Source organism: Vitis riparia, chromosome 18 (genome assembly GCF_004353265.1).
Source record: "Vitis riparia cultivar Riparia Gloire de Montpellier isolate 1030 chromosome 18, EGFV_Vit.rip_1.0, whole genome shotgun sequence".
Classification (NCBI taxonomy): domain Eukaryota; kingdom Viridiplantae; phylum Streptophyta; class Magnoliopsida; order Vitales; family Vitaceae; genus Vitis; species Vitis riparia.
The window spans coordinates 1,193,125-1,209,957 of NC_048448.1; the positions used below are offsets into that span (position 1 = coordinate 1,193,125).

At 33.6% G+C, this 16,833-nt stretch overlaps 3 protein-coding genes across 3 annotated transcripts; 1 reads left to right on the top strand and 2 right to left on the bottom strand.

The window, feature by feature from the left end:
- Positions 1 to 1,406: 1,406 nt before the first annotated feature.
- On the bottom strand, positions 1,407 to 3,189 carry LOC117906301 (cytokinin riboside 5'-monophosphate phosphoribohydrolase LOG5-like). The gene is made up of 7 exons (XM_034819282.1): positions 3,027 to 3,189; positions 2,814 to 2,911; positions 2,687 to 2,717; positions 2,455 to 2,554; positions 2,276 to 2,346; positions 2,029 to 2,172; positions 1,407 to 1,920 (listed from the first exon to the last, which is right to left on the bottom strand). Exons 1-7 carry the CDS (start codon positions 3,141 to 3,143, stop codon positions 1,822 to 1,824), a joined length of 660 nt encoding a protein of 219 aa, XP_034675173.1. The 5' UTR covers positions 3,144 to 3,189; the 3' UTR covers positions 1,407 to 1,821.
- Positions 3,190 to 9,460: 6,271 nt separating this feature from the next.
- LOC117906969 lies at positions 9,461 to 10,144 on the top strand. Its single transcript, XM_034820268.1, has one exon. The coding sequence runs from the start codon at positions 9,461 to 9,463 to the stop codon at positions 10,142 to 10,144; it is 684 nt and encodes a 227-aa protein (XP_034676159.1).
- Positions 10,145 to 11,501: 1,357 nt separating this feature from the next.
- LOC117905926 (NADH dehydrogenase [ubiquinone] 1 beta subcomplex subunit 2) lies at positions 11,502 to 16,395 on the bottom strand. Its single transcript, XM_034818807.1, has 4 exons — positions 16,206 to 16,395; positions 12,501 to 12,546; positions 12,340 to 12,402; positions 11,502 to 11,753 (listed from the first exon to the last, which is right to left on the bottom strand). The coding sequence occupies exons 1-3, from the start codon at positions 16,310 to 16,312 to the stop codon at positions 12,346 to 12,348; spliced, it is 210 nt and encodes a 69-aa protein (XP_034674698.1). The 5' UTR covers positions 16,313 to 16,395; the 3' UTR covers positions 11,502 to 11,753; positions 12,340 to 12,345.
- Between the last annotated feature and the right edge of the window lie 438 nt (positions 16,396 to 16,833).

The window sequence follows — 16,833 nt, forward strand, 5'->3', positions numbered from 1 at the left end:
TAAAAATGATTTTAATAAATTAATTATCAAACGTCCATGACTAGTCATAGTCATGTGTCATTTTAAAACTAATAGTATTACTCTCCATATCTTTTAAACTTCCTTATTTTTTGCTAATTTAACTTTTTATTGAAAATAATTGATTTTCATATTTCAAATAGTTTGTTTTCATTATTATTTTTATTTCTTAAAATAGTCAGGACATTGACATTGAAAAACATCTGAAAAGACATTTCTAGAGTCAATTTGATTTTATCATTGTTTGTTCCATTAAAAAAAATCTCAAATAATCAAGTTTTCTTTCAATGATTGAATTTCTCTTTGATTAACTAACGTGTGATATTTCAAATCCAAGTTACTAATGAAATCAAAATAATCTTTAGATTTATCATAAGATCCTTTCAATTGACTAGAATCTGTTACTTGTCCGAAATTATTGCCGATACAAGCTTAAAAGCGTTACTAATGAAATCAAAATAATATCTAGATTTATCATAAGATCTTCTCAATTGACTAGAATCTATTACTTGTCCGAAATTATTGCCGATACATTTTGTACCTTGCTTAAAAGCTATCCTGATTTACCAATCAGTAAAGTTTAAACCAACAACACATTCATCTTCCTTTTCTTTTCTCTTATATAAAAAATAATTTTTATTCTAAAACTTTTAAGATCTTCATACTTTTCTCCTTTTCCTAAAGTACTTAACAGTCCGCAAACCCAATCTTAGTTACAAAATAAGCAAATTAACCAGGACAAACCAAGTGGGGCAGAGGTGGGGGGGCCAAAAATCAAGCTATCACGTATTAATTGAAAGACAGCTCTTCTTTCATTCTTTCTTTTTGAGGAAAAAAAAAAACCAAAAAATGAAATAGATGATTGAAATCCTGCATTAACGGCAGCCCTTCCCCATCAATATGAAGGGTGAAACATCTCACTCAAGAACCCAATCCTGAAAATTGTGGAAACCTCTAAAACATGTGTCAGGAAAGTGAAGAAAACTGGAAGAAAGAAGGAAGGAAGGAAGGAACCCCGGCTTGTTGGAGACGAAGAGGGGCGCGACCCAGCGGCAACACAAGAAGAAAAAGGTGACCTTTCGTGGTTAGTTAGGTCGCCATGATTGGCTTGTTTTCAGGCAACTCATCATTTTTCTGTCAGTAACAATACCCCTTAAGTCTCCTCTCACATCTCTCTATCCTGTCCTCTTTCGCTCGAAACAAACAAAAAAAAAATATTAAATCAATCAGACTCTGTTCCCTAGCCCAGTTGCCTTAGAAATTAATTAATTACATAACTGTTTGTTTGTTTGTTTGTTTTTTTTTTTTTGAGTTCCCACTGTGAGGGATGGCCACAAATTTAGATGGAAGGGTGAAGTTGTTGGAATATAATATTATATATGGGGTCGGATGTGAAGGCAGTATTCATTGAGGGTCTGATTCGCCAAACAACAGCTAAGAAAATGGAAAGAAAATAAAGACCAAACAGCGGAGCAGAAGGCGCAGGCATGCGGAGGAGGGGGAGAGTAGAGAGATGGAGAGACGAAGAAAAAGCTGCTGTTTTTGTGTTAGCTTTTGCTACATGTTTGTTTTTGGGTTACTTTTACAAAAATTATGCATAATATCTCACAGAGACAAAAAAAAATCAAAAAGCTTGTATTTATCCTATTTTCCATGGGGTTTTACTTTTTGTTTCTTTAATTTCTTCCCCCTTCTTTCCTTTTTTTCAAACCAAAATACATACAAAATTCAGAGGAGAAAGCCCCACGTAATTAAAATCAGATTTCTGAGGAACCAAACACGGAAAAGAAAATATGGTCATCTCTAGCGAGCGATGTCTATCTGCAAAGATGCATTGAGCTCCAGTTGTTCGGCCTCCCACCGAGCTTTAGCCACAACCCCATCATGCACAGGCACGTATTCCTAATAAACCAAAGAAAATTATATACCTTTCAGACAAGGAAACAACAGAAACAAACAAAAAAACCCAGCAATTATGATCCATGAAAAGGAAGCCCACTGCCCACCCACCTCGAGTTTCTGAACGAGTTCTCTTGCGTTTGGAGCAGAGACGATGATGTGACGCTGCGAGGGCTTGATGAAGCCATCATCCACGGCTTTGTCGATGAATGTAAGGAGGTAGTTGTAGTAGCCATCCACATTCAGCAAACCCACCTGCAAATTAACAAGATCTTCAGAATCAGCCTCCGAATTATGCCAAAAAGATGGAGCAGGAGGGGGAGGGGGAGGAGAAGGAGGAGACATGGAGAGGCTTTACAGGCTTGTCATGGATTCCAAGCTGGGCCCATGTGATGACTTCCAATAACTCCTCCAGTGTTCCATAGCCACCTGGTTGTGTAAAACACAATTAAAAATATAAATAATCCCATCATATGTGGAGAGAAAGAGAGAAAAGCGAACAGAGAAAGACAGAGAAAGAGAAAGAGAGAGAGAGACCTGGTAAGGCGATAAAACAATCTGAATGGCGGGCCATCTCAGCTTTCCTTTGGTGCATGTCGGCTACGGGTCGAACCTCTCCTACTGTTTCCCCAGTTATCTGCTCAACAAAAACAAAGCATACTTCATGCATCTACCACCCATTTTCCAAAAGGCACTTTATGATTTGTATTAGTTTATTATTCGTGATCATTCAGGAAAAGAAGACAAAGACCCAGATGAGATTCTCAACCTCTTTGCACATCAGAGTTTTGGGGATGATTCTGTGAACAAGAATAAAGAAAAAAAAATCAGGGAAATGGAACGAGAAAACCATATCCAAAAGAGCATGGAGCTTTCCAATTACTGTATATATATACCCAAGTACATGTCCACCGCCACGATGAACTTCCTGAGAAACCAAACCCATTAACCCAACACTTCCTCCGCCATAAACAAGATCCAACCTCCTCGAGACCTTCACAAAAAAGAACCAAAAGCAAACAAAACCCATAAAAAATCTGAAGAAAAATGGAAACAATATCAAAAGGAGGAAGGATTGGGGTTTTGGGTTATTGGATTTTAGTTTTTACCAGTTCTTGAGCCAATTCAATAGCAGCGTCTCTGTAGCAGTTTCTCTTCCCAGTGCTGCTTCCACAGAATACGCATACCCTTTTGAACCTTGACTTCACCATCTCTGTTTTCTCCATTTTTCCTTGTTTGTTTTGTTTGATGAAAGCCCTTTTATCGACTGATTTTTCCCACAATGTCCCTATGCTAGAACAGGAATGTGGACCAAGCCTAAATGTCTATATAGACACCAAATTTCAAGCTATGATAATCTTTTTCTGCATCCGCAATCCCGGCTTGCCACCTGGAATTTAGGAACCCACAAAGAAAAATAAAAATATTTTAATTACATATTCGTCTTCTTCAGAAAAAAAAAAATGATGAAAACTTTCTTGTAAAAGTAACCTTTCTCATCATCTTTGAACTACATGAATAATGTAGACCTAAATACCCTTTAATACTTTTATTATTTACAAATATGTTTTAAAAAAAATTATTACTTTTACGAAGATATTTTTATCAAAAATTAATATTTTTTAAGGTGAAGGGATAGTTTTCCAAAATGGGAAAAATATCATCCTTTTAATTGATTATCCCAAAAAAAAATTATAGAAGTTTGTTTGATTGATAAAAATATCCAAATCATGCTGGATGGTGCAATTCCAATTGGCTTTGATTTGCAGATAATTTTTAATTGATATAGTATAGTACTATGGTATCTTCTTTATTATACAAAGCTAATATTTGATTTTTACCTCTAAAATAATGCTCATAATTTTAAATATAATGAACATTTTTAGCACCCAAATAAAAATAAAGTGGTAAAAAACAAAGAAAAACAATTAAATTCAAACCATTTGAAAATCTTAGAACTTTTAAATAATTTATTTTATTTCTTTCCGGAAAATGACTATTTTTTAAATAAAAATATTATATCAATTAGTACTTTTTCAAGAAGCAGTCATGTCATGATTTTAATTTCATTGTTTTTTACTCCTTTGTTATTTTGTAATTTATTGTTATTTTATTTCTTCATAGCCTTGTTTTAAGGTAAAAAAAATGTTATTAATTTGGCTCCATCCCCTCGAACGATTTTGACTAAATACATTTCGTCTCCGTAAGTTTGAAATTTTATTAAAAACCTTATCTATAGTTATTATTTCTAATTTTTATCCACCTTTATTCTCACACCAAAACCCCAGGAAAGTAAAATAAAATTAACCCCTAAGAACATGTTACTTGACATAGATGGAAAATTTTAGAATAAAGAGAAGTAATTAGTTGATCAACAGTAGAGGAAGATGATAGAGCAGCAGTGGTGTGAAGGTGGTCCGTATGAAATGGAGTGATTGAATTCTGATAAAGTTAATCTCAGAGACACAGAACTCAGTTTGGACTTTAGAGTGATGGCCAATTCTCAAAAAGTGGTTAAAACAAAGAGGATAATTTTTTGTTTTTGTTTTTATTTTTTATTATTTTAATTTGTGTGGAATACCAATGATCGAGGTTCCCAATCTTTGGACACCACATTTAGGGATCCCACATCCTGCAAATTTTGCCACGTGTCCTTTGGGCTTCTAGGTTTCAAGTTTTAACCCTTGGCCCCCCCACCCATGTAAAGGACAAAAGGTTTGGCCCAGTCCATGTGATCATTGCAGCAGTTAAATTATTTTATTTTATTTAATTTTTGGGTACAATCCAATAACAGTACCATTCAAGAACATCATTCTCCTAGCAACTTTACTTGTGACCATCCTGTTTGAGCCTACTGTCATGTCATTTTGTTCAAAGTCTTCAATTCAAACCTAATTCTCTCTTTTTTTCTTCTTCTTCTTCTTTTTTTAATTTGTATTAAATTCAAAAAGATTTGATTGATCAGTAGGTTACATGTACATGTATGATTAATAAGGTTATATGTGAAAATTCGAACCTAATTCAATCCAATTTATGGTTAGAAGTGTTTAATTTAAACCTAATTTTACTTAATTACACCTATCAATTTTAAGAATGTATTTAATAGTAGTTTTTTTTTAAATTTTTTAATATTTAAATACTTAAATAATAAAAATTTAAAAATATTAAAAACATTACTTAAAATCACTATCAAACGAATCCTAAATCAAATTTATTGAATCTGTGACAATGTTTTTTTTAGCCTCTATTTGCATGTTTATATTATTATTTGTATAATAAATAATTACAAAATAAATAAAATTTATTTATTTTTCTAACAAAATAAAATTATATATATAATAAAAAATAATATTATTGTATACGATAATATAAATTATAAATATTAAATCAAGTTGTATTGCTTGAATCTTAACATGAACTCAACTTTAATTAAAATTTGATTAAAAAAATTCAACTCAAATATTAAAAATTGTTGTTAAAGCTTTTTCAAATATGGGGTTGAAGTGAAGTAAAGTTGGGTAAATTTATTCAAATTGCATTGCGCTCATGGTTCTTAGGCGGACTCATGGAGTCATGTCTACATTATAAATATTTGGATGCGACAACTCTTGAAATTAAAATTATGATTTTAAAAGAGTTTATTTATTAAATTATGAATTTTTTTTAAGAGGCCTTTGGATGTTTGTAACATGTTAATGTGGACAAATTTAAGTCTCGATAATGGCAAAGCTCTTTCAATCCCCAAAGTAGAATATTGAACATAAAAATAAATTAAGTGAGTGTTTAATAAATCAACTTAATAATTTAATTTAAAAGTAAAAAATAAATTTAAATAATAAATAAAAATAATTAATTTATTTTTAAGTTTATATATTTATTTTACTTTTTTATTCTTATTAAATAGTAACATTCCTAATTTCTTTAGTTACTTTACAACTTTCATTGTTATTTCACCCATTAATTATAATTACAAGTTATAAGGATAAATATGTTAATTTTATAAAATATTCTTGATACTAAAAAATAAAAATTAAATAATGATTTGAGTATAATTTAATTTAAAATCAATTTAAACCATTAAATAATAAGTATTAAGTTTTATTAAATAACCACTAAATTATAATTTATTTTTATATTCAAACTTAATTTATTTATATCTTTTATTTTTAAAATAAGTAATTACTTTTGCAATGTCCTAATTTTTTTATTGTATAAATATATTTTAAAATTATGAACGTTGAGAATAAATAGACAATTTCCGCGTGGGGTTGAAATTTTTAGCAAATTAAGAAAAAAAATGAAATTAAAAATGCCAACATCGTGGAATTGGAAGTGGAGTTCAGTCAAAATGTCCAAGATAATAAACGAATTAAAAGACCTACATGTGGATTTATAATACCTAGTCTTATCCGTTTGCTTTTAGACACTTTGGGAAGCAATAGGCTTGTCCATGGACCCACCACCTCAAATTCTCTCCCACGACCATAAAAATAAAAATTAAAAAAAAAATAAAAAATAATAGTAATAATTCCAAACCCTGACTTCCAACATGCCAAAAACGAGGAAAAAAAAAAAAAAAAAAAGGAAAAAGGAAAACTATGCCAATTCCTTGAATTTGAAACCACCTTTCTGGCTAAGCCAGTGCATCATCATAGTTGAAAGGGACAAAAAGGAACACCTAAAGAAATGAAAAATAAAAGATGTCGTCGTCCATGGAATGTGATTGATAAATCCCTGATTGTCCTTAAAACTGTATCTTTCATGAAAGATTAAAAATAAAATATAAATTATGGAAAGCATTAAATGTATCATTTGTCAAAGGTCTTATCCTCAAAAACGATTTTACGAATTCTAAATATCTTTTTAAGTTTATATTAATCTATAACTTTTTATTTTATAATATTAAAATTTTTTTATTGAATAAGAATATTAATTTTAAAAATAAAAAATATATACCAAACATTATTTTATTGAACACGTAAAGAATAAAAAATCCCAAAGGAGATGAGGGAGTATGAGTTGGCACAAAAAATCTCTTTCACGTGGTCAACTGTTTGATCCAGCTCGCATCATTCATGTCAATAGAGGAGGAATAGAAGTAGATATGCCTGGTTTTGGCAAGTGGCGTTTACGTACACAACTTGTCCAATTGTGATTTCGTGAAAAAGAATATGCATGACTTCACATTAATTTTCAACCTTTTAGTGTTGTATCCCACTTAGGACTTCATGGGGCCACTTCCCTCGAGTAAATGGGGTGACACAAGTTGGCTGTCCGAGGAGTAGTATTCATCGAAAATTCGAAATCAATCAAATAATAATATTTTTTATTTATTAATTTTATAAAAATTTATTGACATAAATTTTTATCAACCACAAATTGAAAAGGAAAGAATGTTGGGCAGGGGTAGGGGCTCAATTTGGAATGGTGGTTAGTTGAGGTGGGGGGTGGTGCGTGGTCAGTGGTGTGGACTTTTGCCTTTCGTTTACAAGTTGGCAAATGCCCCCAGTGCCCCCACAGGGTCACAGTCATCCCCACCATCATAAAGTGTACAATTTCACGTTCCAATTAAAGGTAAGGCCCGTTTCAAGCCACGTCTAAAATGTGCTTTTTACCACAAATAGTTACTTTTTTATATGCCCTTTGAGAAAAGTAAAGGTCTCTCTTGGAAACGGGCCATACCCACCCTAGCTCATCCTGGATTTTTTTTTTTTTAAATTATTATTTTTTGTGCACGTGTATATATATATATTCTTCATAATCAAAGGAATAAAAAATATACAAGAATTTACCAATCTCATATGACTTGAAAATCTAACCGCCAACAATTCCTCTTTCTCTTTGCCAAGCCACCTAGTGCTCCTCCTCACTCTTGTAGTCCCAAGACACCACCACTTGTACAACTTCTACTCTCACCATTTACAACACCCAGCGTCACACCAAACAGTCATCTCAATAGATGTTTCTACCCAAACCCTACGCAAGCCAACTGCTACCAACTACGGATTATGGAAGCTTCAATTCCAAACCCTATTCACTGTCTATGACCACCTTAGCTATAATATTAATGAAACCAAACCTTGTCCACCCACCATAATTCCATTCATTGTAGGTGTCACAACCTCTCATGAAGCATGGACCATTCCTCCTACCAATACCTATATCAAACCATTGCAGGACCACATCAAGCAAGTCAAGAGCCCACCTTAAGAATCCCACCAAGGGAATTCTTAAGGTCGAAGGAATCAAATACATAAGAATTCGACATTTGTAATAATAGCATGATCAAGAGGAAATTAATTCACTATGATAAAAAGGAGTATGATTTATTATTTCAGTCAAAGATGCATGCAAATGATTCATCATACAAGGAGAAAACTATTTCTACAATAAAATCTTATCTTATCTTATCTAATCTATGACCTTTCTTTAAAAAATAAAAATAAAAATTCTTACAAAATACTATGAAAAGCATCAAAAGACTTAGGTGGTATTTGTTTTTTTACTTAATTTTAAATAAAACCTTAATCCTTAATAGTATTAAGTATTAGGTTATTTGTTTTTGTAGTATTTTATTTCTATTAAGTATTAAAAGTAAAAAAAACTCATATATTATTTTTTTTATTTGAAAAAAAGCTACATATTTTGGTTTTTTTTTATTTAGTAAAAAGTTTATAATAAGTCATGAAAAAGTAGAAAAACATCAACCTAAATTCTAAAAACAAATTGTTTTAAGTAAAAAGCCAAAAAAACAAACATCACCTTAAAAACATGCTTAAAAAGGAAAATTTGAGAGACTTCTCCACACTCGGTTCATTATATATATACACCGACACCACTTTTATCTCATCTTTTAAATTTGACTTATACACACAGTACCTAATTGATCTACGAATCCAGTCTGCATGCAGAGTCCACCCAAATTCTTAGCCAACTAGCTACTCCCATCTTCTCTGTGTTGCCTTCTTTTTAGATAAACCAAAACTCCCACCTTCAAAAAAATTAAAAAAAAAAGGGTCTTTAAATTCTGCCCACCGCCTCTAATTCTTGGCAGTTTCCTGGAAACTCATTCTCACCCCCAACTGTGGATCTTAGTCTTGGATTCTTTGTTAGCCACAGACAAAACAAAGCAATACACAGTTGTAAGTGATGCTCCCATGTATAAATTTTTATTAAAAAAAAAATGCCCATTTTTATAAGCTTCTTGCTTGTAAGTTGTAACATCTTTTCTTTTTGTAATACTAACACCGCCTGGCTTCCCCTCGTGCATGTACATGCTATTATACTGGACAATTTGTAAAGGAGAAGCTTCCTTTCTCAAGCTTTTGGTCTCCTCGGCTGTTACCCTCCGTACTAGAAAGGATACTTCATGGTCCTTTTCCTCAAAACCCCAGATCCATTTTATGGTAAACTGCTATACATATGTTCATTTGAGGATGAAAGGGTGATGGAGTTTTGTATTGTGTAGTTGATTATCCTCAAAACCCTAGCTAAACCCTTCTTAGCCCACAGCTTTTTTGTTTCTTTCGTCACATAATTACAGATGTCGCGTCCAAATTTTGATGCTCTGAGAGAGCTGCACGAGTGTGCTAATGATCGGCTCCATATTCACTCGCCCATAATTCAACAAGCTCTCGTACACCACCATCAAGAAAAATGGGTTCAGGAGATTTCAGAATCGGCTCTGAGGATTCTGGACGTCTGCAGCTTAACGAAAGATGTCCTCCTCCTCGTCAAACAGCACCTCCAAGACCTTCAATCCACGATTCGAAGAACCAGCATCGGCGAGACGGGCTTTGAGAGCAAACTCGCTGCTTACGATCTGTTCAGGAAGAAGTTAAAGAAGGAGATGGTGAAGTGGCTGCGGTCACTGAAAGGAACTAAGAAGAACAAGCCCATGATCATCTCCGACCAGCTCTCAGTCGTAGACCACAACCTTGTGGCGGTGGGGAATGTGTTGGGAGAGGTGAGAGAGACCACCATCTCCATTGTGGATTCTCTGCAGTCCCTAATGTCTATTCCGAGGCCAAAGTCTGGGTCGTTGGCCTTGAAGCTAATGCGGATGAGTAATGGGCAAAATCAAAATGTGTATGAAAGATATGATGCGAAGACGTTTGAGGCAGTGGAGATGGCCATAGATGATATTGGATTTGAGCTAGAGTGTATATTCAGGCGTCTGATTCAGACTAGGGTTTCGCTTCTCAACATACTCTCACCAGCTAGCTAGGAGGTTGGATCCATGGATATTGTTGTATTGCTGGTCTGGGCCAGCAAAATGAATAACGTTTGGCAACGCAATATTTTAAGGGCTTGGGTTGCTGTCAGCTTGGGACAAGACTAAACCTAACGATTCTTTAATTCTGAGTTTAATTTTCTACACCAATTGATATATAATCTGCTCATTGTATTGTATTGTATTCTTTTATTGTTTGAATAAAATTTCATATATTCTCATTTATTTGAAAGCTTGAGCTCGTAGGGTGTCAATCTGAATAAATTATGATATTTTCATTCTGAGTCCCAAGTTTCCTTCCACATTGGAGAAAAAAATAGTAAAACTCTAGTCCCTATTCAGTTATGATAAAAGCGTTTTTGTTTGGTTAGTAACACTTCTATCAATAGGTGTTTTGTTAAAACTTAAAAAGAGAATCAATTAATATCTGAATATAAACTTCAAAAAAAAAAAATCTTTTTTATAATGTCTTTTGATAATATGCTATATAATAAAAAATAATAATTAATTTTTAAAAGACGAACTTAACAATTGGTAGTCTGCTAGTCCAAGAAGTACATTAGTGGTTCTCTAGATTTTTTAAAAAAGAATTTTACCATTTTATCAACTCTCTTGTTTTTGTAAGAAAACGCTTATAAATGAATTAATATCCTAAAATCACTCCTATGCGGTTCCTGGACACTCTCACAAAAAAGGAATTGCATTGAATCGGAAACTAGAAATAAACCATTTAAAATAAAGTGCGCAGGTAACATGGGGAGATCCATGGGCAATCCAACAAAAAGTTCAGCCTGATCCACCGCAAACAATTGGGATCGAGGTGCATCGGACTAAGCCGCCCCACTTCCTTAAGCCTGATTTGGAAATGGGAGTTTCTTTTAATACCTCACTAACAAGCGAATAAAAATTTTCCTTCCTAATTTTGTAAGATGGCCTGGCGCAGTAAAAGGCCCAAGCTACCCTGCCGTTTCAGCCCCAAACCTGTTTGTGTTTGACTCAGAGAAAAGGGGATGAGAAATGCGTCTACCTCAATTACAGACAGCACCCACATCCCCACCGCAAAAATACAAATCATTTTTTAGGGAATAGGGGAGGTTGATGCAAGTCTAGCATGTTTTTCTTGTTTTATTCTCACTTGGGTAAAACAGTTGAAAATGTATTCTCAAAGAACGAACTATCAGGAATGGTAAAGGTAAAAAGGCCTAAAGGGAAGAGAATAATATTGAACAGAAGCCGAAGATTGGAGGAAGGTGGTAGGGATGCGAAAGCAAACGGATAGATTCAGGACATTATCTAAATATATTCTCATCCTTCTCACAAACCCAACCCATATCAAGGCATACCATGTAACTTACTTAAAAAAATGTGATTGAGAGATAAATAAAAGAACTGAATATGCAGGAGGGCACATATCAAAAGTTCAAACCATGCATTACAGAATAACATGACTGCCTTGAGTTATGCAGAATTACACCATGCTCATCACAATCTTCCCTTAATGTCTATTTATTCAACAGAAATCAACAAAGATGTTCCAGTCTTTCAGAACCCACTGACACAACATTTTATGCTTTTTCATTTCAGCTCCTCTTCATCAAGATGCCTGGAAACAACAACGTAGAATGGTGTGTGAGATACAGAGAGACTAATGACACTATTGAGATGACCCACATAGCCTAATTATTCTTGTATCCTATTGAGATGACCTCTACTGCATATAAAAGCTATATAGTCCTGTGCATACAAACACCACTCTAAGCCTCCAACCCATTCCCACTTTGATACTGTCATATCAAACACCCTTGCAGAATATAAAAATCTTATTAGTTGGGCACACTCCTACCATTATGTGTGTTTGACAAATTTACATGTTCATTGAACAGACATCCTCAAGGGTGTTATCAACTTCATTTTACATAAAAGTAAAAATTATATACAACCACCAAAGCTATAAGCTATCATGATCAATGTGAGTAGTGTTTGGTATTCATGTGACTCATTGAAACACAGAATCAAGTACATACATTTAACTAGAAAGATCTATGAAGACTACATACATCACTCGAATGTTCATATGGTCGAGAATACCACAAAAGAATCAATAGGCATATGAAAGCAATAAAGTTCTCTTTCAACCTAGGCTGAGCCATTTTTACCACCGGTCAACTAAGCAGTGGCTGAGAAATTACCTCATATTAATGGTGGTCACCATGGCCATGCTCGTCATGACCCTCCCAAGGATGTCGCCAACCCTAAAAGATACAGCATGTAAATGTGATCAAGTCAGGAGAATTTCCTTAAGGGCGGAAAGATGAATTGTAAAGAAAATGCAACAGAAATCAAAGCCTACCAGTACTACAGGACCGTCTTGCTTAGCCCTGTACATGACCCAAAACCTGAAACATCAAATTTCAACAAACAACTTACAATAAGTCAACCAGCCACTTGGTATCTATATTTACAAATGTTGCATGGTTGGAAGCATTGAAACAAAGTAGAACATTCATCCACTACCGGATAGGAAAGACCTGGGTTCAACATTCAAAATCCTCTCATTAAGCCTGAGATCTATCTTAATGTCACAGTTACTCCCCAAAGCAGACCAATCATTGTCTATAAAACAGTAGTTCTATTGAGTCCATTCTCATCCTTATGGTTCCCATTTCCTGCCTCAATCACTAAGAGCATACCAAACTAATTCCAGTATCCCTTCTCCCTCTAATAAACCCAGAGCAGACAAATTCCATTCTGCAAAACTAGTAGCTGACTTGATTTGACAGCCATTATTGAATAGCCCCCGAGTTCAAAAGAGATCCCCATCTAACATCCTGGACTTGAATGCCGACATACTTAAGGAGACCAAGTATGGCTTCTTCTTCATTTATTTTTCTTTCCTTCTTTGTGTGTGTGTGTGTTATCAGAAACAAACATTTCATTTCAACAAAATTCATAAGTACAAAAGAAGGATGAAAAACCTTCCACCAAGTATATTACTGCTGTCAAAATCTGATCAAAAGAAGGAAACCGAGCCTATGATCTCATAGAAAGCAAAACAAACTGCATAGGTAAAGGTGACTACAAAATCAATTCAAAAATTGCTTAAACTCAGGAAGGGTAGAGAAACCCCTAGAAAGAAACCAATGGCTTCTTTTAGACCAAATCATTACATCTTCTCCCAAATTCCAAACAATATACAGAAGCAATACATTCACAACCATTGGTACATCTCACTTCATATACATTTATTGCAGACTGCAGTTTCCAGTTTTCCAAGAAATCAACCAAACATAAAGAGAGAAATAGATGGCACCTCTTTTGCTAACTTATTTTCCATGAAAAAACAGTGACCTCTTTACCCCATCATAGACTAACCATCATATTTGCTCTTCTTTCCATCAAGCTGTCCAAGATGTAAGAATTGAGGACCATATTCTTTTTTCTTTAGTAAGCCTTTTTCTAAAAAAAACTAAATAAATTTAGAACACATTATTTCTACCACTTTGAGGCATGATTTAGGTGGTAAGAGATTAGGGTGGCAGTAGGAGGTTCCAAGTCTAATTCCATGTACAAAAAAGGCGTTCCCGTAAGAGGCACCATGCTGTTAACATGGAAATCATAACCAACAATGCAAGGTGTTGTCTGGAAATATTTTCATTTCTACTGTTTCTAAAAACAATTTTTTTTTCAATTTTTATAAATAGGAAACAAGATTGGCAGTGTTAATTGTTATTTTCTATTTAAAATAAAGAAACCAAAAATATTAAAAAATCATTCCATAAAATCATATAGTTCATCATTGATGTTAGTTAAACACCTATCCAAAAAATAAAAAATCATTGATATTAGTTAAACAAAACATGTGGGTAGTCGCTTACTTAAACACCAAAAGCACTTTCCAAATGCTCCCAATTAGATTAAATATCAATTAATGCTGAACCAAGAGAACCATCGATCTCCATCTAGTTTTTAACAACATAAAAATGTATCCACGTAGCCAAATTGAGTACTCCAAGCCAAGAAATTGGTGGAAAAAAAAATCATATAATTTGGCCAAAAGTCCTCCATCTGCGTATCATGGAATGTTTTTAACACCTCCTTGAGGCACCAACTTGAGTGTGCCTATCTGTCACCAGATTCGACGACACCACACTGCTTTGTGGCATTTCATCAAACAACTTCCAAGCAATCTAAAAGTCCCCAACGCTAACATGCCCATCAATCATCACATTCCACAAAAGCACATTCAAATTTAGCCCAACCTTATCTCTCATTCCATCACAAACATCACCACCTTCAAAAATGGACCACACCCAAAATCAGGTCATGTTCTAATTGTTCAAGTTGGTTTTGTAGTAATAAGATCAACTAAGATTTATTTGGCCGCTCTAGGAGCAACTGTTCATGATTTGAGACGGAGATACACTAGTTACATCTATATATGAAAAATCAAGATTTGATTATATAACACAGGATTTTCCAAAAGTGGAAAAGTGTTAGATGTGTGTTTGATTGATTCAATATCAATGAACGTAGGAAAGAGAGAGAACATCCTAACAAGACTGCTAACAATAAACTTATTGCTACCCAATCCAAAACATCAGCTACCTGTGAATTTGCTTCTCCTGCTCAAGGCTCTCTGTTTGAAAGTAGGCATTAAAGAAAGAAGAAAATGTAAAGCAATTAGGCCCCAAAAAGCCATTGCAGACACTTGAATTGATCCAAATAAGGCATCCAATGGTTCATTGCTCTTAGAAAAAGCTTAGATGCTGGTGTTCCAAGAAAAGAACTTAGGTTCATGCATGTTGCAGAATATCTTGTGTGTGTATTTGAGATCATGGTTACTAGAAAGCACACAAAATTGGCGAGCTTCAGCTGCAATGGAAGTGAAGAAGGGTGCAATGATCTATCCTTCTAGCTCTTTCTATCAAGACTAATGAGACATGCTTCACTCATTTCTAAAATATGTTTAAAACGTTTGAGAATAGCAAAAATTTCACACCTTCAATTTTTAAAATTTTCTTATTAAGTTTTGAAAACAAAAGTAAAAATACGTTAAATACGTTACTCGATGTTTCTTTTTTTTTTTTTTGAAAAAAAAGAAATCTGATTTGAAAACAAAAAAATTAGAAATAAAAGTGTAAGCAAATGGAAGCAAGATTTTCATTGAAGTAGTTCCAGGGACCAAACTCCTTGTTTCAGGCTCTGGTCAGACCCTCACAAACAATAACTTTGCTTCCAGCACAAACTTCAAAAAGCCTTCACAAAGATATCTTTGCAAGAAGAAATTCAATTGAATACTTAAAATTGAACAGAATAAAGATCAGAAGAATAACACATGTATCCCAATTTGCATTCCCATTAACCCTGAAGTGGAGAAACCAGCTGAGTTTCAAACCATGGCACTAAATAACCTCTGAAAATCGATATGTAAATATCAAGATACTCTAGAAACTTATTGCTTTCATGAAACTAGAGAATGCCGCCCTATTATGCTACTGTTTGATGCCATTGGAAATTGGAAATGAAGAATAATAAGGAAGTTTCCTATCACGCTATTCAACGTATATTGGTCAGTATAAATTCAACTATAATTCATGAATTTCTAAAATGAATGCAGAAATTCAATTGAATGGTTGTAGATTAGAAAGAATTTGGGCATATCCTATCATCAGACACCTAGGTGGGAATGTACCGCAATTTATGCTTCAATTCCAAAAAACCTAGATGCTAAAGCACAAACTTGTATTTCAACCCTCCCAATGAAGATCACAAACTCATGTAAGTGTTCTCCGATGCTAAAATCTCACTCTTTCTTCCAATCATTCCTTAGACAAATAATAATCATCAATCAACAACATTACATATTATATCAAACGACACGGATCCGGAATGACAAACAGCGCGAATCAACAATTAAATATCAGATTCACCGCGGCTTTATTCTAACCGCGTGATCGAACAATCCAAAGACCAAGCAGATGAACCCCAAAAAAAATAAATAAAAATAAAAATTAGGGTTTTGGGAGATTGAAAGAGAATTGAAAAGGATGGTTACCACATGATGGCGCACAAGCCCTTTCCGGTGACAGTATGCCATCGCTTGGGATGATGCATTGTTACGCCTTTGTATGTAGTGCTGTGTCCATGGCCTCCTCCTCCCATCTCTCCCCGTCAGTCCAACCCTAGCGTTTGCCCCTGAAGAAAATCCTCTTTCGCGAAGTTGTGGCCGATGAGAACAGAGAAATGCTAATATGAAAATATATTTTTAATTAATCTACGACCTTTTCCCCACTTAAAATGATGGAATAGAACGACACATTTTCAATAATATTTAGACAAAACCTTTAAAATAACATAAATTTTAATAAGTTTGGAATGGGCAAAATAGTATTTATATCATACGATAAAAACTTAATACTTATTACTTAATTATTTAAATTAAATTATATTTAAATTAATTATTTAATTTTTATTTTAAATATTAAAATTATTTAATAAAATTAACTTAAAATCTATTTTAAATAATAAAATAATCCGAGCAAATGAGATCAAGTAATAGTATAGGTCTTAGTATAACAAAAAATATTATGAAGATAATTTGAGTAAATAAGTGTAAAAATGTAAAATAAATATTTGAATTTAATAATAAATTAATTATTTTTATTTTTTACTTTAAATCACAG